Source organism: Maylandia zebra, linkage group LG11 (assembly GCF_041146795.1).
Source record: "Maylandia zebra isolate NMK-2024a linkage group LG11, Mzebra_GT3a, whole genome shotgun sequence".
NCBI lineage: Eukaryota > Metazoa > Chordata > Actinopteri > Cichliformes > Cichlidae > Maylandia > Maylandia zebra.
In genome coordinates this window covers 27384425-27409405 of record NC_135177.1, presented here as the reverse complement: position 1 = coordinate 27409405, position 24981 = coordinate 27384425, and the positions used below count along the sequence as shown (strand labels likewise).

General features: G+C 39.0%; 1 protein-coding gene across 3 annotated transcripts; it reads left to right on the top strand.

Moving 5' to 3' along the window:
• Positions 1–8290: 8290 nt before the first annotated feature.
• Positions 8291–24163, top strand: thrap3a (thyroid hormone receptor associated protein 3a). 3 transcript variants are annotated; one of them, XM_004550990.6, is made up of 11 exons: positions 8291–8530; positions 13654–13798; positions 16234–17145; positions 17765–18436; positions 18535–18707; positions 18899–19010; positions 19293–19377; positions 20554–20735; positions 20844–21033; positions 21165–21308; positions 22724–24163. In XM_004550990.6, exons 2-11 carry the CDS (start codon positions 13677–13679, stop codon positions 22961–22963), a joined length of 2832 nt encoding a protein of 943 aa, XP_004551047.2. In that variant the 5' UTR covers positions 8291–8530; positions 13654–13676; the 3' UTR covers positions 22964–24163. The 3 variants fall into 3 exon arrangements, with proteins under 3 accessions (XP_004551047.2, XP_004551048.2, XP_004551049.2); XM_004550991.4 differs by lacking the exon at positions 8291–8530 and adding an exon at positions 13403–13567; XM_004550992.5 differs by lacking the exons at positions 8291–8530; positions 13654–13798 and adding an exon at positions 15115–15203.
• The last annotated feature ends 818 nt before the right edge of the window (positions 24164–24981 follow it).

The following is a 24981-nucleotide window of genomic DNA, read 5'->3' as shown; positions in this document are numbered from 1 at the left end:
TTTAACGCTCAGTTAGATATTTGCTTACACAAACAACTGAACAGGTGTGCCTAATGAAATGGCCAGTGGGTACACAAGCTTTAAATGTTGAACAGCTTTGTGAAAATATCCAAACTTAGCACAAAAAATAAGAAAATTTGTTTTTGGCCGATTATTTCTTTGTAACAATTTTTTGGCAAAAAATCTGATACTGTTGGAAAACCTGTTAATTTCCCCTTACTTGGTGCCACAAATATAAGCAAAGTTGAGATTGTGGGTTGTGCCCATGGAAAACTTGCCAAATCTTCTCTAATATATTTCCAAATCTAATGCCATAGAAAGAACAAATAAAGGGAAATTCTACACTATTTTTCTTTGTCAGTCACAACCACCATGCTAATCTGTTATTTGGCCCCCATGATATAGTGGTTTCAAATAATTACAATTCTTCTCCATGAAAGAAGAAAAAAACGACCCAGCTGACATGCTTAGCAATGTTATGAACAAACTGATCTTGCCATTTGGTTCACTCTTGTAAAGCTGTGCAATGTTTTATGACTTTTTGGCTCATTTTAAACGTCTGATTTGTTCATAATCAGAGTTTCTATTAAACTCCTCATGCCAAATACCCATCTTGGGTTCCTACATTTCTTGCCTGCCTAATGCTGACACAGGGTTTAATGGTGTGGAATCGAGCCCCGCAGAAATGGCTAGAAGGTGATAATAGGCTCTGGATGGGGGTCATGGAACCCTCTGGTGGCACGGGCAGCTGTCTTGCCTACGTGCTCATCATCTCAGACTCAGTTGGGTTGGCTGTGCTCACAACAAAGAGGACAAGAGACATATTCATCTAGGAGAGGTGTCAGATGGCCTGATGTTAACAGTGACGGTAAAGGTAAGCACTGATAGTGGTGTCATAGTGTGTGCGTTTTCACTTTCTGGCCAAATGTAATCATTTATAGGGTGGGAAAGCTGGACGTGAAACGATGGACCGAAGTGGGCATTAAACACAAAAATAACAAGATTGTAAACACACATATTTGTGTTGAAGGATTTGCAGCTATTGAAAACCAGCCTTGTAGTCCATAAAATCTTTTAACACAAGATATTTTTTATGAAAAAGTATTGTAATGTAATTACTATATTAGTAGCTTTACAGTATGTACAACACAATTTTCAGCGTGTTGTGATTTTACTGTATAACAGATGCAATTATAATATCTTTACTCAAGCGTATTAATTTTTTAGCTGCAGATACATTTCAGGTTTAGATTTCATATGATGAGCATATGTAGATCATGCTACCAAACAACAGCACATTCACTTGTTATAATTCAGCCTACCTTAACCAGCTATTGCCTTAAACAATGATACAGCTACACTAACAGTCTAATGGTATAAATGAGTACTTGTATTTTAGTTATGTTGGATCTTAAATGTAGAACATTTTAAGTATTTTTTCTTACAACTGAACACTTTCATAACCATAAAAACAGACTAAATGTTATGCAATTTCCTTTTATATGCTAAAAAAAATCTTCCTCAAATCATCAAGCTTAGCAAGCATTTCTCCCTGTTTTTAAAAGCTGACAGTTGCATCTCAGAATTGCTCAGGTTGTGGATTGTGAGAAACTGAGCTGACTCAGAGCCTGGAAGTAATATGTGAACTGGCACAGACTGTGTCATACTGACACTTTTTCTGACTTTTCACAAGCTGCAATTTTTTTTAATCAGCACAGGGAGTAAACGATTTGGTTATTTGAATATGGGTATTGCGAAAGACCAAAATAGTTTTTTTTTCTCTTTCGAACAATTGAGGCTTTATTTTAACGAAATTGCTACCACGGTGCCCTAAAGATGAATTAGGTGGTGATTCAGCCAGAAAGAGAATTATTAGAGGAGTTTGGCTCTTTACAAGAAGTAACCACAACCAGATGGGTCATATCAAAATACCGTTATGCAAAAAGGCCAGCAAGGAATCATCTAACAGTTTTTTTGTCCCTTGGCAATATATTTGTTTACCTGGAACTACTTTGTTAGATTTAAAGACCTTAAATGGTAAAATGGTAAATGGCCTGTATTTATATAGCGCTTTACTAGTCCCTAAGGACCCCAAAGCGCTTTACATATCCAGTCATCCACCCATTCACACACTGGTGATGGCAAGCTACATTGTAGCCACAGCCACCCTGGGGCACACTGACAGAGGCGAGGCTGCCGGACACTGGCGCCACCGGGCCCTCTGACCACCACCAGTAGGCAACGGGTGAAGTGTCTTGCCCAAGGACACAACGACCGAGACTGTCCAAGCCGGGGCTCGAACCAGCAACCTTCCGATTACAAGGCAAACTCCCAACTCTTGAGCCACGATCGCCATGATTTACCTTGAAAAAGAAATATCTATGCTATATCCCATTAATATTTGAACTGTGGAACAGCTGGTGTATTTTTAAAAAACAAACACACTCCAGCGCAGCTCAAATAGACAGAGAGATCAGGTCATTTTACATGTGCCATCTGTGTGTAACATATGACTTCGCAAGCGTTCACAGTACACCTCCGGGGGATTTTAAGTGCAGTTATTAGGAGTAATGTTAAAGCTCTATGTGTTCAGGCATGTCAGCAAGGAGACGGACAGCTCCAACAGGTGGGAAGGATTTAAAGTGGGAGGAGTATGAATGCTTTTATCCAGGCGCAGAGCGAGAAGGTGGTGTCAGAGGGATTGCCCAAAATAACCTGCCTGGTGTCTGGACAGTGGTGATATGATGCAGAGCTGCTGAGAGAGATGGATGAGAAGGGGCCACAGGGCACACTGAGTAGGTGCTAAAGGAAGGCCATCTCAGCGGGTTGTCGAGGTTATACGCTGTCAGGGAATACATTTTCATGGTTATTATCTATGTACTTATTTACATATTTTAACATATTGTTTCCTGCTTTAGGTTAGCTGGGAGGTTTTTTCAGTTGGTTATATTCACGGAAATGCATGTGGAAGTGGAAATATTTGGTCCATAGTTCATGGCAGGCCTTCCAGTGGTTGTTGAAATGGTTCCTCGAAATCCTGTCACTCAAAGCCACAAATGCAATCTTGATTATGGTGCTAGAGGAAAAGTAAGAAGACCACCAAAGTAAATATGATTTCATCCTTGGGGAAACATCTGTGTAAAGTTTCTGATGAATACTGCTGGCTACAAAGTCAAACAAATCTCTTGTTCATACTAAATCATGAATGTTGGTGCGTTGCTTTTTCCAACTGCAGAAATACCCATGACACCATTTCATACTGAATATTTTAATTGTGCAGCAGTTAACTTCCAAAAATTATTGTATAATAAAAAGTGTAATTTGCTGTTAAGTGATATGTTAATTTCGATCTCGCTGTTGCAATTAGGAAAATGTGTAGTTTTCCCCAGAGACTGATAACCAACCGGCCCCAACATGTCGATAACCACTGCTCATCTACAATCACAATGAACACCGGTGTACCACAAGGCTGTGTGATGAGCCCTTTCTTCTCCTCCCTCTTCACCCACGACTGCAGACCTACCGATGGTTCCAACACCATCATTAAGTTTGCAGATGACACCACGGTGATTGGCCTCATCAATGACAACGATGAGGCCGCCTACAGGGAGGAGGTGGATCGTCTGGCTGAGTGGTGCGACGTAAACAACTTGCTGCTCAACACAGAGAAGACCAAGGAGCTCATCGTGGACTACAGGAGGAATGCTGACCCACATCCACCCATCTACATTAAAGGGACGGCTGTGGAGCGTGTGAGCAGCTTCAAGTTCCTGGGAGTCCACATCTCCGAGGATCTCATCTGGACGACCAACTGCTCCAAGCTGGTCAAGAAGGCTCACCAGCACCTCTTCTTCCAGAGGACTCTGAAGAAGAACCACCTGTCCTCAGACATCCTGGTGAACTTGTATTGCTGCACCATCGAGAGCATCCTGACCAACTGTATAACAGTCTGGTACGGGAACTGCTCTGTCTCGGACTGGAAGGCGTTGCAGAGGGTCGTGAAAACTACCTAGCGCATCGCTGGAGCACCACTTCCAGCCATAATTGACATCTACAGGAAGCGTTGTCTGAAAAGTGCTGGGAAAATCATCAAAGACCCTAGTCACCCATCACATGGACTCTTCACCCTCCTGCCCTCTGGGAGGCGCTACAGGAGCCTCCGGACTAAGACCACCAGGTACCGGAACAGCTTCTTCCCCACAGCTGTCAGACTCCTGAACTCTGCCGACATCTGACCCACGTTAAAATAATGGACTGAACATACACACACCCACAACCACTAGCACTTTATATAGCCTCTGTAGAAAGTAGCCACATATTTCACTTATCTTAACTGCACTTCTGTATAAACAATCATCCTGTACAATACAATAATTATAATTCTACAACTGTTTACAACTGTTTATAACTTCCATATTCCTGTATAGTTTCATATTTATATCCTGTTCTGTTCATAGCCTGTACATAGCTTGTATACCCACTACAGCCTGTACATACTTATAGCATATTCATAACATACCTTCATACCATGTACATTATAACATACCCATAGTAAACCCATTTTTGCACCCTCATACGTATAACAGACCCATTTCTGTAATATATCTATATCATGGCTAAAGCCCTTCTGGATGGATGCAAACTGCATTTCGTTGCCTTGTACTTGTGACATGTGCAATGACAATAAAGTTGAATTATATTCTATTCTAAACGGCAGGATAACTGTCCTAAGTTTGGGTGTAAATAAGTCCCGATATTATGTTTGGAAAACAGGAAAATACTTTCTAACAAATACGTGCACATCTTTTTTGAGTACACACTGCTGAACAAATGTTAGCTCCTCTGAGTCATTTGCTTAGCTTTTTTAGATTAGATTAGATTAGATTAGATTAGATAGAACTTTATTAATCCCTCGGGTGGGTTCCTCTGGGAAATTCGATTTCCAAAAAAGCACAGCACCGACAGAAGTTACAGAGTTACAGAATATTATATATATATATATATATATATATATATATATATATATATATATATATATATATATATATATATATATATATAATACACACACACACACACACATATATATATATAAATACAGAGACAATATAAATACAATATACGAAGGGGATAAATAGAATAAATAGGAATAAAAATAAAAATACAAGTGAATTGCACATTTCAAGTATTGAGTCTATTGCACCGTTGACTATTTACAAAAGTATTGCACAAAAGGTATTGCACAGTGAGGTGAAGAGGCACTACAGCTTAGTTGTTCCCCCCTCCTTTAGATACATTTTTAGATAAATACAGATAGTCTTATCTGCAAGATAAGCACTGGGCTTTGACAAACTCAGTAGTCACTTTTACATCACCAACCAAAAACAAGCAAACACACCACTTCCTGTATTATCTTGCTCGCATCATCCAGTCACACTGATGTTTAATGATCCCAACTTTACTCGACCTACCACAACTATTCTGCTGTGTTATTTTCCTGGTAGTCGTATTTTGAATCAGTCAAATGAGCAGGATGTGCAAGGCAATATGTGCACACAGTGGCGCATTAATGGTTGAAAGAATTTCCATTGCAAATACACCTTCTCATGAATTCCTATTATCTATCCTATCCTAACCTGGATAGATCAGATGAGTATGAAAGATATACTTCTTCGACATCTGCACAGGATATTGTATTTGTTTTAAGTGTTGTATGCTTATGTAGTACATGTATTTTGATTTTGTTGCCATGATGCCAAGCCTCTCTTGGAAATTAGATTTTTAAACTCAATGAGATTTTTTACCTGGATAAATAAAGGACTAATAATAATATAAAATAAAATAAAATAAAACTAGAAAATGCTGCATTTCCTGCGAAAATGCAGTGTGAATGCTGTGTAGCGGAATCTGAAAACAGCAGAAGGAGAGCTATCTGTTGAAAACACTGTGTAGAAGCTGAACTCTGCTGAAAACTGCTTTATTTGAAAGACTACACTGAAGAGTGTCAAGAAAGCAGATTACATCTAAGCAGGGAAGATGTGCAGCATCTGTCACATGTAGTACTCAAACCCTTGCTACCAGATCTCACGCCACTGCGCCAAACCAATTAGAATCTCAAACAAAGATATGATGAGAGAAAAAAAACGTGCACTGTGCAGTAGAAGCTAAATTGTGCTGGAAAATCGACTGAAAACTGAGGGAGTAGTTAAGCGGCAAAGAAACGGAGCAAATAGAATAATAAAAGATAAAGAATAAAGAGAAACAGGATCTCAATTGTGTGAATGCTATGAGGCATTCACACAATTACTGGTACGGAAGCAGGTCTTCAAACAGGCAGTGTGTGCTATCGATGACCTGTTGAAATTAGACTTTTATTTTATTTGACTTTTTGGATGCTCCTCAGCTCAGAATTGATGGGTTGTGTAAATAATTAGTCTGTAATAAAAAATAAATAAATGCATCCAAGATACTCCCTTAAAACAGCTGACAGTTAGTACTATACAGCATATTACATTATGTGCTAAAGATTCAAGAAATAACATCAAAAGCAAAATGTTATAGATAAAGAGGTTAATGTAAGATTTTAAAAGTGTTAATATTAGTATATATTTTATAATGCTAATGGGAAAAATGAAACATAAATGCTTGTGGATGTCGGAAATCATCAGTGGTTAAAAAGGAAAACCTGAGAGATCCAGTCCTACATATCATATCAGTCATACCATTAATTTTATATTTAAACCATAGATTGTCTTTATTTTAAATTAATATCAATAAAGTCAGAAACACTTCTTCTATTTAATATTGCACAGATGACCTGAATCTCATTAACATTCAGGGAGCTGAATGGATCCTCTGTTCCCAGTGACTTAGTCATACATACAACTGCAATCCATTAGACTTTGTTTCCAATGCCAGTCCTCCTTTTTTTCCTCCGTTGTTATGAAACTCACTATGTTGGGCTGACTCAAAACAGCATTTCTCACAGCCGGGCTGATTTCACAATAATCGATTACAAGCCAGGTTATTTAGTAATACTGAATTTGTCCCCTGAAAATAATACGTCACACTTTTATTTTTATTGTTGGCTCACCCTTAGTTTCTTCAGTGGTTGCTTTATGCCAACTACAAATGCATTTGCAGGAATTACTGGTTCAATTTACTGAACAAGTTCATCAAATATGGAGTGAAATGGACCTTATGTGTGTTTCACATACAAAATTTTAATCTTCAGTCGCTCAATTGCTTTTGAATTATCTGGAAAGGACAGGAGACTTTATTTTTAAACATAAGTGGACACTTAATTGAGCATCATATCAGCTGATGGTAGCAAACGTGTATAGCAAAGTGCATCAATAGATTCTAAGAGTGCAACACAGGTGCAAATGTTTGCGGTTTAGTGCTAAGTAGCATAAAAATATAATTCAAAGTTTTTCTTACAAAAGCTCGAGCACTGACCCTTGTGTGTGTAGTTAGTGCGATTAACCGCGAAGAATCCCATTTTATTTGCCCTGGAATTGCATTCAAAATGCTCTGAAGAGCACCACAACCACAATCAAGGGCTAGTTTCATGACCAAAATTAGCTACAGGTGCCTGCTTCCGCATCCACTTGTCAGTCAAACTGGCCATGCACCTAACATTCAGTGCTTAAACTATGCGCCAACCACGAGAGCTGAAAGATAAGGCCAAAGCCTGCTATTCCTACAGTGTCCACTTGAGGCGCTCTACAAAAGACAGCTAAAGTTGGAATATGTATCCAAGTGGTCGACTTTATGATCCACCACATCCATCTTTTAAATCATCAGTTATTGCTGCGAAAAGGGCAACTTTTTTTAAAGGAGTTTTTTAAAACCAGACTGATATTAGCGGAGAATTATACGGTACCGGAATGATAAAGACACAGGCAGCACACATCACTTCATAGTATTACCTGTTCAGGCTCGCTTGAAAATACAAGCAGTAGAAAACAGATTTCAGTACTCATGCTGTTAACTAGCTGGTTAGCGTTCAAAACGAGTGATAAGTCCCTAAATGAAGCCCCCCCGGTCAAATATAAGACCTGCACAGTGGAGTTATAATAAACTGCACAAAGCACCACTGTGTAAGACAGAAGCTGCAGCAGGGACAACTCCGTGTAGGAACACAAGTTTAGCGCAGTGAATTGTAGTCGTGGATTAGGCTTTAGTGACAAAAACGATCGTATTAAAAGGACAGCAGACATATTAGCCTAATCCTAACCCACTGACTACAGAACTCCAATCTCATTCACTGCAAGGTAGCGAAGGTGTTTTGACAAATCGTGGCGAGAAGGCGGAAGGAAATATGAACCTCTGAGCAGCACGGAGCTGTCACACACCCTCCCTCTAAACACCGCAGACACACACACACACACACACACACTCATACACACCGTCGGGTACAATAGAAGAGACGAGTTCGCCAAGGAGTAAAAGCCTGCACTCATTTCTACTATATTTTACCAGGGTTCCTGAATGTGACGCGACAACACTGAAATATAACGCCGACCCGGTAAGTCTTAGTCTTTCCTATTTTTTAGCAACAGTTTTTTGAAGAGCGAATAGAGGTAATAGAAATATTATAATTTTCAGAGGCAGTGAAGTGTAATACGATACAATACAGTAAGTGAAGGGGAAGTTGAGCAGCACATGAATCATCTGTCGCAACAAAAAAAGAAAAAAACTATGAATTTCTTTGCCGCGAAGTGAAGTTCCTTCTCGGCGAATAAACCGCCATTTCAAACAAGGCTGTAAATATTAATTAAGCAAATAAAACATCAGAAGTCTATTCCTTATCACGATGTATTGTCTTTCTCTTGGTTTAAATGACCAATTTTTCTGCGTATATGAATGTTTTCTAGGCCACAGAAATGCATTGACTGTCTCGTTGAGGATATGCCTCTCACCCCTGTCACTAAATGATCTGAAGATGCATTATAGTGGTTGTCACTGTTAGAGCCCTGAAGCCTTTTTTAGGTTCCCAACGTGCGTCCTCAGACCACCATAGATTTAATGGGGACTTAAAGTAAAGTGAGCCATTTAATTTCACCAGATGACTGACTGTTGTCTTTGGTGGTTAGCCCAATGAAAGAATGACTTTTGTGATTACACGTTTCTCTAAGCTGTCCCTCCACCTACAGTAAACAGCTCCAAACTGGAATCAAGCCTGCCAAGTCATATATAGCAGAAAGAACTGCGTCTGTAGTTGTCTGTTTGGGGTTTGAGATCCAGCTTGAATCTATTTCTATGGACCACAGAGGCAAAAAAAAAAAAAAGGTTTGAAAATACTACCAAGCCTGTATCCTGCTGTACTGTGGCATCCTCTATGAGGTTGAGCCTTCTTAGCAAACAAAGCACACATACACACACAGACACTGACAACACAAAGGTGTGCCGTGTCCAAATATGCTGTCCGGGAATAACATGACATAACAAATAATTTAGTTTCCTTTTCGATATTGTGTGAACTCTATCTCTGTGATTGCCATCACTGTGGTGGCTTCTTTTATGTTGTATTTAATGAGCATAGAAACTACTACTTTTTACAGATTGCTGTAATAACCTTTGCTCAAATAAATTAGAAATGAAAACATTCTACCACTTAATTAACAACAAAAACAAACGCAGTGCCGCTGGGTTTGTATGGAGATTCCAGCCCACAAGAACATAAACAACAGCTGAGTGTATTTTGGAAATATAAGGTAAATGTATAACTCATGATTTTCCAGGCTGGTCCCAACTTACCAAAATAGAGAGGACCTTTTGCTGATGAGCTCCCCCTTGTATGCGGGAGAGGTCCATTACTGTGGTGATGACAGACAACTGCAAGCATGTGATTGTAAGGATGCCACTGTGACACTCTGCCGTCTGCCATTTTTTTACAGGCAGGAGTATATGTGCCAAAAACGCTATTCAGTGGCATTTGTTAGTCTCTAAACTACCGATTGTTGTCATGACAGTATAACTGCACGAAAAAAATACTTTAAAACAAAATTTCCCCCTCGTGTGACGTGTGTTTAGTGCTTTGCAGAAAGCTAGCTGAAGCTGCTTGTGGTAAAGCTCAGTGCCAAGTCGAACAGCGTCCTGATCTATCGTTGTTGATCATTACTAGAGAATAATGCTGCAGGAAATCTCATTTGTCTTTCGAGCAGCAACAGTAGCTCCTTAATGACAAACAAATGTCAGACAACTGTTAGAGAAACAGTCTTTCTCTTTTTTTTTTAAGATATTAACCTCCTAAGAAAGCGCAACTATTAATCCCAAACTTAAATTGTGCTGCCAGTGACTTTGTTATCCATCAACTGCTCTGTGAAGCGCCTGGAGGGAATACTAAGAGGGACTGCCACACGTCAATAACCAAACACTGTACCAGTGACAGTTGCTGTGGCTTTTTCAGATATAGAGAGAAGAGTGTCTTGGGGGCATATATAGATAGCAAATGTGATTCCAGCTGCCACTGTGGCATGGTAGTCTTAATGATAGGGCAGATGAGTGAGCGTTTCTTCTCATATGCTTTGAGCTATGTATCATGTTGCTGTACCATTGTTTATCAGAGCTACTTTTGCTGTTATATGAAATAAACAGCTGATGAGGATTACACAGCTGTCATTCACTGCTCCAAGGGGAGCCTTAATAGCATGTGTGTTTGTGTGTGTGTGTATCCACATGAATACCAGACAGTGTTAAACAGACATTTTAATGTTTTTCGAGCACGTCTATTTAGCACATCGTTCTACACGCGCTTCACCATCATTGCTTCTCTAGCAGTTGGACTGCAGACCTGCTTTTCTAGTTTTGCATGCTGTTCCTGTTGTGTTTGTTACAGAAACCTTGCTATGAAAACCCCCTTCAAAACTCTGGATTGAAACCAGTAAGACTCAGGTTAGACCTTAACCTTGAATTTGCTTATGAGCAAACAAATAATGAAAATAATCTAAGTTGTTGACACAAATGTAGTGGCTATGTCAAATAGATAGATTCATTATTAGGATATGGATGAGGAAGCAGACAAAAACATACTGGTAATAACATTTGTGTGGATTTGCATGCATGTGTGTCAGTAAGAGTAATGGTGTTCAGAAATCTAGTAGTTAGTGATTAAAGGCCTACTGCCTCCTGCCTTTCCAAGAGGGTGCAATCTCAGTGATTAGACTGTCGACCACACATTGTGGAGCACAGACAGCTGCAGCTGGTTATCAATTGAACTTTCAGGGTGACGCTATCAAAACAGATCTCGTTGTCTTATTCTACCAGCTACAGGGAAAAACAATGTTATGGTCACACATCTAATTTTATGCATACGTGATGCTGAAATGAGGTTGTGGTGTGTTAATAATGCAGTCTTAATGCAATGAGTAACCACAGCTTTGTAGAGATCTTTTGTGCATAGTTTCTGCTGAAACTCATTCAAAAGCTAATATGAAAAAGTAATTGATTTTACTGTTTAGCCACCAGATGCTGCAAAGAACCACATCTGTCTGCCTTTGCTGAAATGTGTACATTAGGCTAAACTCAGCGTTAACTCTTTATTTAGGTTGGACGTTCAGGAAATTATTGTCTGAAAGCCAAAAAACAAGCTGCCAGAAATGAGGGAAGTGGGAAGTTCATAGAGCACGTGAAAGAGTTGGGTGGGGGTGGGAGGGATTGGATCTATTTCGATACTCTCCAAAATAGTAGTGGGGATGCACGCTGGGACTACCATGTGATAGCATTCGGTGCTTTTGTAATCCATGCCATGTGTAGCTTGCAATTTCCTCCTTCCTAAATCTCTGAAGATGATTCTCATAATGAAAGATCAATTATTTGATCCCTAGCTTTTACTGTACTCTGTGGATCATATGGCACAGATATTGCCCTGTGGGCCTTGGAAGGGAATAAACTAGACTCTTACTAAACTCCTCCTCTCACTATGAAAGTGCAATTCGGGAAGTTTGCAAGCATAGCCCTGATTTCAGAAGAGTCATCCTTTGAAGTTTAATGTACATTGAGGTCGGTGTGTGCAGACCATGTAGTGAGAACATCCAATGAGAACATCTCTGTGGTGTCGGATTCACAGCAGAGCATTAACCACAAGCAAATTTCTATGTAGCTGCAGAGGAAATCAACTGGTTTTAGCTGGGCATGGTGTAGGTTAAATATTTAACAAAGGATCGGGCAAGGGGCAAGTGTAACAGTAATGAAAGCTCTTAATAAGTTATGAAAAGGGGAAAAACAAAAAAAACCACTAAACGAGGCTTGTGTTACCATGCATTTTATGTGATACACATGCATTTTATGTGATACACTATTATATATAGCATATAGCATACACTATTATATATTGTACATATATTTATTAGTTTCAGGTTGGCCATTCTTGTATTTTGCTCGTTTGTGTTGTTGTGTTTGCACATCTCTGTTGCTTGTGGGGCTCGCACACAAGAATTTCACTCGCATGTGCTGTGCCAGTGTGCCTGCACATGTGATGTGACAATAAAAAGTGATTTGATTTGATTTTGATTTGATTTGAATAGATTTACACTTGATTACATACGATGCTGTGGTGTAAAAATGCAAGTAGCAGCTTTTGCATTTAACATGGTTAGCACGGCTTTTATGACTTCCTCAAAATAAGCCCTTGTACGCAGCATCTCTAGCACATCTTAATATATAAATGTCTCTATATTTCTATATTTTATATGTATATGTATATTTATACCTATATTTATATTTATCTATTTATCTTAATATTTATGAATATCTCTGTTTCTACACTCATTTTATATGAGTGCTTGATGTTTGTTGTATATTTGCTGCTATGACAACTCAATTTCCCTCTGGGATTAATAAAGTCTCTCTGATTCAGATTCTCATATGTCATACACTCAGTGAGTCTGGTCAACATATACAACATATCTCTCTCTCCCTATATATATATATATATATATATGTTGTATGTAGGTATATTTAGAGGTATGTTAGTGTCAGACACCCAAAGGAATACAAATAGTACTGAATTTGGTGGTTTGTCTTCTCGATTATTTTGCCTTATTAAAAAACTGGCAACTTTTTCTTCTGCACAGTCAACTGAGACACAACATTTCTGTCACCAGTTTTAAGTTATTTTATGTTGCTCTGCAGGTCTTCTGTGATAAGGAAATTGAAAAACAATCTATCATACTAATAACTGTATATTATATTATTATTTATCATAATAATATTATATTATCATTATATTATTATTTCTGAATAATTGTTTTATAATATTTTTGGTTAGCTGAAAAAATAACTAGTCAGGTGACTGATAGAAGACAGCCCTCTATGCAAATGATGAGTGAGATAAATAAAACTCCTTCTGTTTAAACCTTACACTATTACAGATTGGCCTCTTCCTTTTTCACAGCTGTTGTTTTTCTTCATGCAGCTTTTTCTTTAAGACTGTTTTTGAAGCTCATTTTGGAAGGTTTATCTCTGTTGGACATTTTCATTTAAGGGATTTTTGACCCAGCTTTCCTGAAATTTGTTTATCCTTTCTTTTATTGTTCATCCAATTGTTCCTGCAAATGAACAGGTGATGTCATAATTCTTTTTTAAACAGGCGCACCGTATACATATTCAGCAATCCTAACTTGACTGTAAAACATTTTTGTGTCACAGCTAGAGGTAGGCTGAGTGCAGTGATGTCCAGATCCACAAAATCAGCCTCGAGATCTCGGAGCCGCTCGAGGTCCAGGTCAAGATCCCGTTCCACCTCCCGCTCCAGGAGTCGCTCCAGGTCTCGGTCCAGGAAGCACCGCTATAGGTACGAGCGATCTTCCGTTTGCAACAGCTTGTTAGCGGATAACATGCATTTGCCTTGATTGCTAAAGTTCCACCCTAGTTGCCAGATCTGGGTTGTTAAAGTAAAATTTAAAAACTCATTCTTGAGATCCATTTTCATCTGTTTTGTGTAGCAAATCTTATTGTGGCTGACTGGAAACACACTGTGTATTTTTGTGTATCTTTGATTGCCATCTGTAGGATTTAAAGAGTTTGGTTTTCACATGAATAGACAGAGCTGGTGGAGCATATTAGAGCCTTTGAGTCCCACCCAAACTCTTGAGTCAGGCTCTGTATCCACAGGAAATTAATATTTGAGAGTTCAGCTCCCGGTTAGTGAATTTAGTTAAGGTAGTCTAATATAATATTGCACAGTGGCATATGGGAATGTTTTGTACCACATTTCACAGTATTTTGAAAGGCATTTTGTTGATGTGCTTTTATTTCGTGAAGCTTTGACTGAAGGGTTTTCTGCTGACTTTGATGTGCTTTCGTAAGAAACAGTAAGGCTTCAGTCTGATGCCTTTGCCGCTACTGGTAGAGTGACGCCCGGATGGCAATAAAATGACAGGCTAGCTCATTTCCTGGCAGTGTTACAGCTTGTATTAAAATTAGCATAAATAAGAGTTATGGAAGGAATTTAATGGTCTACTCTTCCTGAAGCTACCTTGCACGTGTGCAAATGGCTTTGTGGGAAGGCAAAACAGGACTGGAAAAGTGTGAATGCACACCTTTGTACAAGTTTGAAAACAACAAAAATGTAAATACAAAAACAGAAAAAAGCATATCCCCGCCCACCCTCTGCGCACGCACGCACGCACGCACGCACGCAAAAATAAATAGTTAATTTCCTGCATGTTTTACATGGGCAGCATGTTAGAACAAGAAACAGTTGTCAGGTTAAAGAGCATTTAAAGGTGCAGGTTTGACAGTGTGCTGGGTGGAAACATGTTGTCAAATGTTGCCAGTGCGAAGCTTAAACTCTTTCTTTCCAACATTACCTGATCTTGCTATAACACACTTAGTAATTAGAGCCACAGTTTACAGAAGTACATGGTCTGAGCTCTCGCTTGGCCGATTTTTTACTCACTGACAAGTCATAGCAGGAAGCTGAAAGAAAATAATATCCACAACAATTTGGTGGAACAGATTTGCCATGTGTGACACAATATTCTGTCATTAATCCTCTCCAAACGTGCTGAAAAGCCCTTTTAACTGGCAGGCATAGAGTCAAAGAATTCAGGCAGTAGTAGATTTCCCACCCTTATACGGTCCATGTGACTCCCTGTTCCACCAGAGCTGGGCAGAGGAGATGCAGTATTTGTAGCTCGCACTGTGCAGTGCTGCTCATTGCACTGCCTCTGTATTCCAATGAGAAAGCACACTAGGTGAGTTACATGCTTCTCTTATTTCTTTTTTTTTTAAATTTAAGTTCATTTATCTAGTTTAGTATTATGTTTGCATGTACTTTGGCACAGCTTTAATTCATTAATCTAGACTTTTGCTCTGCAGCATTTTTTAGATTTTAAATTATTTGTAAATCACTTCATACTCTTAACATTTTAGGAGGGTGGTGGTGAGAAATGCATCCTTTATAAAAGCTGCTGAAGATGCAGTTAAATACAAGTAGCAGTAGATACTTTGCACTACTACTTTGAAGTCTGAAACAGTTATACTCTCAAATATGACAGTGGACAGCTGTGGACACAGTGTTGAAATGTACTTTTAAAAGCATGGTGTTCTGATTAAATTGCTGATTTGAGAAAACTGAAGAACAGACTGTTATAATCTGAAGCCCTGGTAAAAAGTCAAGGCTAGCACGCTGTGGAAGGCTTTTTATTGGAAGTGCAGCAGCGCCACCCTGTGGTCTATTCTGACCTTGCAGTATGCTCCGCAACATGTTGTGTTCTCCATGTGTTATCATAATAACATATATTCAAGTGTTATACATCGTCACAGAATTTAAGGATTATTTTCAAAACATTTGTTTCAAAATATTAAGGATTGTTATTATTTTCAAAATGATCCTGAATAATAGGAGCTGTGTGTTTTTCTTCTGTAAACTTCCCTAGAATTTGAATAGTTATGAATAGATATGTCATTTCAATTTTTCAGACCAGCAATAAACGTTGTTTTTTTTTAAACAGTTGTAAGCAATCATCCAAGTACTCCTAGTTTTGTATGTCATTGAGCCAAAGCAAATATGCTCCACCTTTTTCCCTTTTATATTAACCAAGCATCTGTCTGTCTCAGCTCTAAACTGTTAATTGTAGGTGGTTTATAGTTTCTGGTAGTGTTGTTTCACATAAGATCTACTGTTTCTATTTTGGAGGCAATACATTATTGAGAAAATGTATCTATATCAAACTCTGTAGAAATAAACGTAATGTTTTCGTTGTCTTCTTTATTCATTCACAGCTCTAGATCTCGGTCTCGGTCAAGGTCAAGATCAAGATCTTATTCTCCATCCTATAACCGGGAGAAGAAATATCCGCGAGGTTACCAGAACAACCGGGACTTCCGGGGCTATCACCGCGGCTTCCGTAGGCCATATAACTTCAGGGGTCGAGGACGGGGCTACTTCCCACGTGGACGCTACCAACGAGGTGGACGTGGCTACAATAACAACAACTATCATCAGAACTGGAAGAATTTCAGGCAGCATCCTCAAAAACAGCAACAAAATCATCAGAAACAACAACAGCAACAGCATTGGCAACAGAAACAACATCAAAACCATTCACAAGGACGCTCTCAGAAACACTGTGGGACCTCCCCTCATGGTCAATCTCACCAGTCCGACAAATCCTGTTCTCCTTTATCCAGACACTCGCAGCATTCTTCTGCCTCATCACACTCCTCCTCTCCTAAATGCAGGCCGGCCTCCCTGCTCGCTAACCAAACCTCAAAAGATGTGAAAGATGAGCAGCTGGCTTCCAAGGACGTTCAAAAGGGAGGAGAGGGAGAGGATGAGTCAGGGGAGCGTGTTGAGTTATTGGCAGGAGATGATATAGAAGGTGCTGGCGGTGGGAGAACTGAGGGGAACTGGAAAGGCCTGACAAACTACAGCAGCAGTCCAAAGAAAAACAGTCCGCTGGCAGGCTCTGCTGCTACTGTTGGTCAGAGCAGCCAAACGGCTAACCAGTCTAGCCCCACTAAAAACACAGGCATCACACCCAATGGCACCCCCACCTGGCAGATGGTGTGTGGTTCATCCTCGGCTAAAAAACCTTCAAATGAAGGTCTAAATCAAATCCTTTCCAGCTTTGACATCTCCAAAGAAGACTACCTGGATAGAGATAAAACAGCAATCTCCATTGCATTCAGGAAGTAAGACCAGTTTTATGTTTACACTCATGACAATTTTTAGTAACTTGAAACACAAATTGTTGTTTGGTTCTTCTGTTTGGAGCCTCACATAATGCAGATTGTGGATTTTTGGGTTTGATTCCATATTAATGGATAGATTAGGTTTTCCAGCAATATAGTTACAAATTAGTTAGAAATCTATTACAAATAAGTAGCCTGGCTCGGCTGTGTGTGCAGGACATGTAACAGAGTATGCATCAGAGCTGAGCAGACAGTGGTGCGACAATAAACAATGAAAAAAAGTCAACATCAGGCAAATGTACCAGAAGCCATTACTAATATACTTTTGGTAGTCCAATAATGGACAGCAGGTTCATTTGAGCTTTACTTTGGGTAAACTACACAACCATTTCATATTTGCATTTTATAAACTTTGCAAGCTTCAGCTACTGTATCCATTTACAGGAATTCTAAAGGTTTTCCAAGTGAAAACAACATCCTTCTTCTTCTTTATTTTCATTACTAAAGTGCTTCCCTGATAAAAAATGCTTATATTTCACTGTTATTTTCATTTTTGCAGCTGTCTCACAATCAGGTTTTCGAGTTAGACAGAGCTTTTTATCTCTTTTTCCTTCTTTAGGTTTTGGGAGGAAGCTAAAGCTAAAGCTAAATCTGCTTCAGAAAATGCCAGGAACGCAGAAGCAAACTGTATGGAAATGGAACAAGAGAAAGTAAATGGCAAAGCTTCTGTAGTTGTCTCTGATTCTGTATCAAGAAAATACAAAGAGGATAATGATGCTGGAGTGTCTCTGAACAGCTTTTTCAAAGCCTCACCATTTCTGTCTGCTGATGGGGAAGAAGAGGATGAGATGATCATTAAGCCTCAATTTAAATCACTTCCAAAAAATTGGAATAATGGAGAAGTGTCCTATAAGCCAAAGACCAAGGTCGCTCCATCAGCCCGAGAACAGTTTGAAGAGTGCTTTGCGAAATGGCAGAAGTTTGCTAATAGTGACAAAGATGCCACGGCAGAGGAGCTTTATCTCAGTGGAAAGCAGGATAAAACAGCAGCCACTGCCGCTGCCAAAAGGGAGTTAACGGGAAAATTCAAAGAACTGTCCCCAGACTTGATTTGTAAAGCCAGGAAGACGGCAGAATCTCTATCTATCCCATCTCCTACACCACCATTGCGGAGGAACTCTGACAGAGACACGTTTGAGGTCAGAGTAGAGGACCCGCCTGTCATGTCCTCAAGAAAACAGGAAGCAAAATTTAATGTTAGAATGGATTTCCTTGGAGATAGCCTGATAAGGTAAGCCTTGTTCAATAGGTTCAATAATTCTTTTTTTTAATGTTATGTCATTATTCATTCAAAAGAAATTCAAGAGACTAAAGAACTTATCATTTCAGTTCGTCAGATCTTTTAGCTGAAGAGCGACAGTTGTCTCAGGACCTTGTGCAGTCCTCTAAAAAGGATCAGGAATTTCGCTCCATCTTCCAGCATGTAAAGGCTGCACAGTTACAAAGAAGTCCCTCTGAGCTGTTTGCTCAGCACATTGTCACCATTGTTCACCACATCAAAGGTGAGTCTTCTGTGTCTAAACCATATCGAGCGATTGCAAATCATTACCCTCGATACCCTCTATGATGCAAAATTCATAGAACAATCAAATATTTTGTCTTGACTGATTTTCAGCATTATTATTCACAATGGCCTCTTGAATAAAATGTGACGTAACCATAGCTTTTGCTTCTTACTTTGTTACCAAATCAGCTCAGCACTTTCCATCTTCTGGCATGACTCTAAATGAGCGATTCACCTTGTACCAAAGACAAGCTGCAGAGAAGGAAATGATGAAGCCAAGAAAAAGTCCAGAGATACACAGGTAGAGTCGCCTATTGAGTGACCCCTCTCACCTTCAGTGTGCTGTGGCTTCACCTCCTCTTTTAACAGCTTTCAGGTATTTTTTCTCACCTTTCCTCCCTGATAATCTACAGACTATCTTGGCTTATTTGTTCTCATGCTTGGTGGAGGTCAGTTTTACTTTCCCAGCAGTTTTCTTTTTTTCTGTTTCGTGTTGTCTTTCCAGTTCAGTGTTGCTGACCGTTTGTTTGTTATGGCACGTGTCTTGCATTTCTTTTATCCCATCTTGATTTCTTTCTTGCAGGCGAATCGATGTTTCACCAAGTGCTTTTAAGAAACACCCTCAACTTTTTGAGGCGATGAAAAGCTCAGAGGATGGCACTTACAAGGTGACTGAACATTTTGACGTATGAAGTATATTGGAATAAGACAACTTCAAACAAGTGAGAAAGCCACATGCCTTTAGACTGCACTCTCTGAAAGCCCATGGCTTTCCTTGAAGGGAGATGCTCAAGTCTAAGAAAAGCAAATGCAAAATAAGGCACTTTGACTTTGCTGTTTGTTATATCGCCTCACATGGTGAATGGGTTGTATTGTGGGCACAAGCCTGACCAAGGCTAATGAATCAAATAAGGTCAAAAATGGAAGCCTCAGTGCCAAAGCTGTTCAAGGGACTCTAAGCAATCGTCTTCGTAAGTATTCTTTTAAAAAAATAAGGAACGGAAATAACCAACAGCAGGCACTTCATGTGCCTGTGCTTACGTTTACTTGCTTAACATTCTGAGTAAACCATCATAGTATTTCTTTATTGATGCGCATGGATACATCTGGTCAGCTCTCAAACATGCAGAGGAAATACTAAGTACTGAGTAAACTGAAATTAGCATGAACAATCACATGCCTTGTCTGTCACTGTTGTGAAAGAGCCAAACTGGTGGTTTTGCATGTTTTATCCATGTTTACACTTCGGCATTTTTCCCACATGTTTTCCAAACCCGATTTCTGATTTCTTCCTGCCATCCATTGGTGTTGGTTCATGATACTATATGATAAGATATGACATGATTTCAACTTGTTATGGCCTGAAAGTTTAACAAACCTTTGTGTTTTGAAAAACACGAGTATGTGATGTTGCTGAAGTTTAGGAATTTAAATATGTGAATCTGTTGCTGGATATTTTATTGCTGTTGAATAGATTGGATGGATAAGGCTAGCTACATGTTAACTGTGCTGAACCACCTATCTAAAGAAATTATGAAGACTTTTGTGACCAGGAAGTCATGTAAAATTTGATCATCAAAACATAAGATTTGGAAAAGTAGATGTTTAGGAAACACTAAAAACATGCAAAACTACTGGCTTGGCCTATTAAATGCACTCAAAATTCCCTCAAAAATAGCTTGGTTTTATTCATGCCAGCTGGTTGTCACCTGGGTTTTTGCCCTTTTTCCCTGCACTTCACTATTTAGTTTACAAATCCGCTTAGCTCAGAGAAGACTGACAGCCCTCCACATGCTAATCCAAAGTCTATCCACGACATTGTGTTCTGTTTTGATTTTGCTCAGGATGGAGGGGAAAAAATCAAGGGTGACCCAATGGACCTTCGCTTGGATATTGAACGCCGTAAAAAATATTCGACCCATGAAAGATATTATAACGAGGATCAGGGAAGAGATGCGGGAGATTCCCCAGATTCTAGCAGAGAGAGATCTGTGGAAAACTTCCATAAATACCACAAGAAATCAAAGTATGCACAATTGTTCTGTACTTGTATCTACCATTATGATGACATAATCATCTTGCACTATAAACAGCTGCATGTAAAGAATTTGCTTGCATGATAATCCTTGTGCAGGAAAAGCAAGAAGAAGAAGAAACGTTCTCGCTCCACTTCATCCTCATCTTCCTCATCCTCCAAATCTAACAAAGATGAAGGTTTACCCCAAGAGAAACCTGATTCAAAAAATGGAGACTTTAATAAAAACCGACTGGGCCAAAGGGAATCATCAGGTTCAGCTGAAAGTGGACATCCACATGGAGGATTTGTAAGGCCAATAAAAAGCTTGATTTGTTGTAATATCTACAATATAATGTAAAATTCCCATCATAGACAGTTTGCTATGTATCGCTATGTATTGCATATTTTGAGCATTTTTTTCTTTTTCTCCAATTATAGCAAGTAAGAATACGTGGAAGGAACTGGAGCAAAGGGAACTATCAGGGTAACATTTCACACAGTAATCCTGTAAGCGTGGTTGTACACCAAAAAAGTGAAGACTGGAACCCAGAATATACTCCCAAGAGCAAAAAATATTACTTGGTAAGGTTTTCTCATTCCTTATCTCTTTCCTTATTTTGTCAACCTTGATTTCTGAAAATATTTAGAGGCTGTGTTAAATGTAAACAATAGAAGCATATAATTATTTGCCAAACATTTAAACTGCACATCTAGTGAAAACTGAGGGTCTGAAAAAATGCTGAACAATACATACAGGTTTTGAAGCAATGTATGGTACCACCCAGGCACCATTCTGTTTATTAATAGCAGCATGGCTCCACAGTAAATGAGTCCCGGTGCTAAAGCGGCCTGGCTGCATTCCACATCTATTCGTCCGACATGTGGAGCATTATGAAGCCATGAATATGACTAAGGAGGACTAAACTGTTGACCAGCTGGAATTATATATCAAGCAGCTGCCAAATGCTTAGAATGGTTGTTAAAAGAAGAGGTGATGCAAATGGTGGTAAACATGTCCCTGTCATGATTTTACTACATTGTTGGCATCAAATTCAAAATGTGAAAATCTGTCCATTCAGCCATCCATCAGCTTAACCACTTATACCTCAGTTACACTGGGTTATAGACCTGCCAGTAACTTCCTGGCAACCACTGGTCACTGTGGAAAAATGTGCATTCCCCAACAAGTTAACAAGTGGTTGCTGGTGTCATTGTGAAATCAGTTGCTAACGACCCAATCATGCAGGCCTAGAGCAGAGTCGTCAACCCCTTAACTCACCAGGGAAGAAAATGTATCTTCTCTAGCTAGTTGGTGAGTGGTTGCATGCAGTCACTCAATGAAAGTAAAGGTGCTTTCAAAGAAGGCATGGTGCCCTACCAAACAGCTTTAGCATTGTTCTTATGTTATTGTATTGCATTTTGCACACCTCTGTTGCTTGTGAAGCTTGCACACAAGAATTTCACTCGCATGTGCTGTACCAGTGTACCTGCACATGTGATGTGAGAATAAAAAGTGATTTGATTTGATATTATGAAGTTGCCACGGTGACCTGTAATTTGCTTGCCAAACCACAAAGCGACTGCTAGCTGAGAAGTAGTGAAATTGTTAAAAGTGCAACAAAAATCCAGAAACATCTGACCCTTAAAAGGAAAGTTGTTCTTGTTCTTCAGGTTTGCATTGCTCTTTTTCACTAACACTCAGCAAGTAGTAACGAATGTTCAGTCTTCAATGCAACTATGAGAAATTGCTATAGTCTGCTAGTAACCATAAGGGTCACAGGGAGATTTCTGGTGTAGCACCCTCTTTGTGGCTGATTTTACCTAGCGACAGCTAGCAGCCTGGTTAGTGAATAAACTGACTACTCTCTCCTTTGAATGGTATTTAGCTGATCATAGGGCTAACATAGATTTTTCAAAAAATTGTTTTTCAGCTTCAGCATTTAATGTGTTGAATTTGAGCCTTGACAATTGTCTCTCACATTCTCCCACATTTTTAGCACGACGACAGAGATGAAGAGTCAGAATCCAAGTGGACAGACAATCGAGGTCGAGGGAGGGGAAGTTTAACTCGCGGAAGAGCGAGGTTCCTTATCCGCAAAGCCACTGGAGGTCCCAATATCATCTATCCAAAATGGGGCCTCGATAAATTCCAGGTCAATGACGAGCAAGGTGGCATGCAGAGAGAAGAGACAGAACAGGACCATAAAAGGGCAGAAGTTGATGGAGAGAACATCTGAGTAGCAAAGGAATCTGCAGAAAATCGTATCTTCTGTGTTCTCACAAGATCTGACTGAGTGATTTTATCCAATGGATCAATAAATGCAGATTAAATGTTTTAAGATATTCCTATGAAACATATTACTTTGTTTTCATTTCTTCAGACTTGACACAACCATTTCCTACATCAAGACTAGTAAAAGCGCTGTTTAAGAGTGAAATGCAGTTTCTTGTCAAGTTTAAAGTTTTATGCTTTTGCTTTATTTTGGTAAATTAAAATCTCTTTCACGCAGCATTATATTAATATTTACACTTTTTTGGTTAGGATGGTTAGAAAATAACTTGCAATTTTGAATTAACACAAAAAAGAACTGCACATTTTTGATCAAATCAGTTAGGCAACAAGATAAATTATTGTACTGCAAATATATTAAAATCTAATTTAATTTGCAAACAGTGACTATATGTTATGTTTTTCTGAGCTATGTCTCAGCAATAAGTATGTTGTTGGTGATGACATAAAACACCACAGTCCAGCCATTTTGGCAGAAATAACACTGATCTGACAATGGGACCAAACTGCACAGGGTCATAGATTGTGCCCTGCAGTCTGTCATTATAAAGCATACAACCATTTTACAGCACTAGCTAAAAGCCTTTTAACAAGCTTGTGAAACATTTTACTATCCGAATAGTAGCTTTAGCTTGTTTTTGGATACCACTTTAGTGTATAATATTGATAGTGATTTTCTTTCTGCAAAGACTTTAATTTTGGTATTTGTACTTGGCCACGCAGGATTCTGACTTCGATTGTAACAGAGAATTTGTTTTCACTGCTATAGATTGTATTGTCATTTTTATGTTTGCAAGCTTTTATTTAACCAAACAGATTTTAGCAGTGATGCTAACTGTGTGCAACTGTTAACGCAATGAGAGAAGTAGTTAAAAATTTTAGTATAGAGTCTATCCAAGTTTGTAAAACAGAACAGGAATGTTTATTCTGTGCATATCAATGTTATTTGTTTCTAGGCTCATTTATGCAAGTACAAGTATACCTTGCTGTGGGTGCACTGGTCTTACTTGCGTATGTTATAGGCCTACAGATTAAAATTTTAAGGTTGACTTCTTAGGGAATATTGCATATTTTAAATAGTTGTGGTCACTGTTTTTGTTTTTGTTTTCTTAGAGACTGTAAATTAAAGAAACACTGATTACTTTGACATTTGTCTGTATGTGTCTTTAATTAAAAAGAATCTTTACAGTCTTTTAGGTTATCTTTATTTACCTCTGTGTATGGAAATGATGGTGCTCCCAGGGTCCACACACCATGGGGCTCTTAAACATACTTAGGCTGGCTCATGATTCAATAAGAAGTACCTATGTCGGTGTGGCCTAAAAATATTATGTTTGTGTGCTATGAGTGAACCACACTTTGCACTTTACTTTCATAATATTGGTAAGAGTGTATCAGGGTGGAGCCGATTTGGTTACAACCCATGGTTTTGTTTTTTTTTTACTAAAGGCCAAAATCACCTGCTTCAATCAAAGCAGTCAAATCCCTGTAAGTCACTGGGAGTTGAATAAACAACCCAGCCTAAAGCTACAGTGTGCCTGTGCACATCCCATTCAACCAAACACCTATCAACCAATCACTGTATCAGAGCAGGTTGAAGTCAAAAGTGACTGGATTCACCAAGTAAAAATTGTCAGTTTGTACTAATTGATTCATTTTTCACCACTACAGTGAAATAAAAAATATTAAGGCACTAAATATAAAGTAAGGATGTTTTAAATACTCTGGATATTTGTCATTCAATGATTAGGTTAATACAACATTCTTTACAAACAAAGCCTAACTCCATCTGCCCAGTTTCTTTCTATTGCTCATGGTGTTTTTGTATTATTTGGTTGCATATTGGAGCTCCTTGTCACACTGCTAAATAGTGACCGATCAGATACCTCCCAGGCTTGGCTAGAGTGGGATATTCGTCCAAAACGTTCCCTAAACATTTGGATAGTGTGCATCTCATACTCCCTA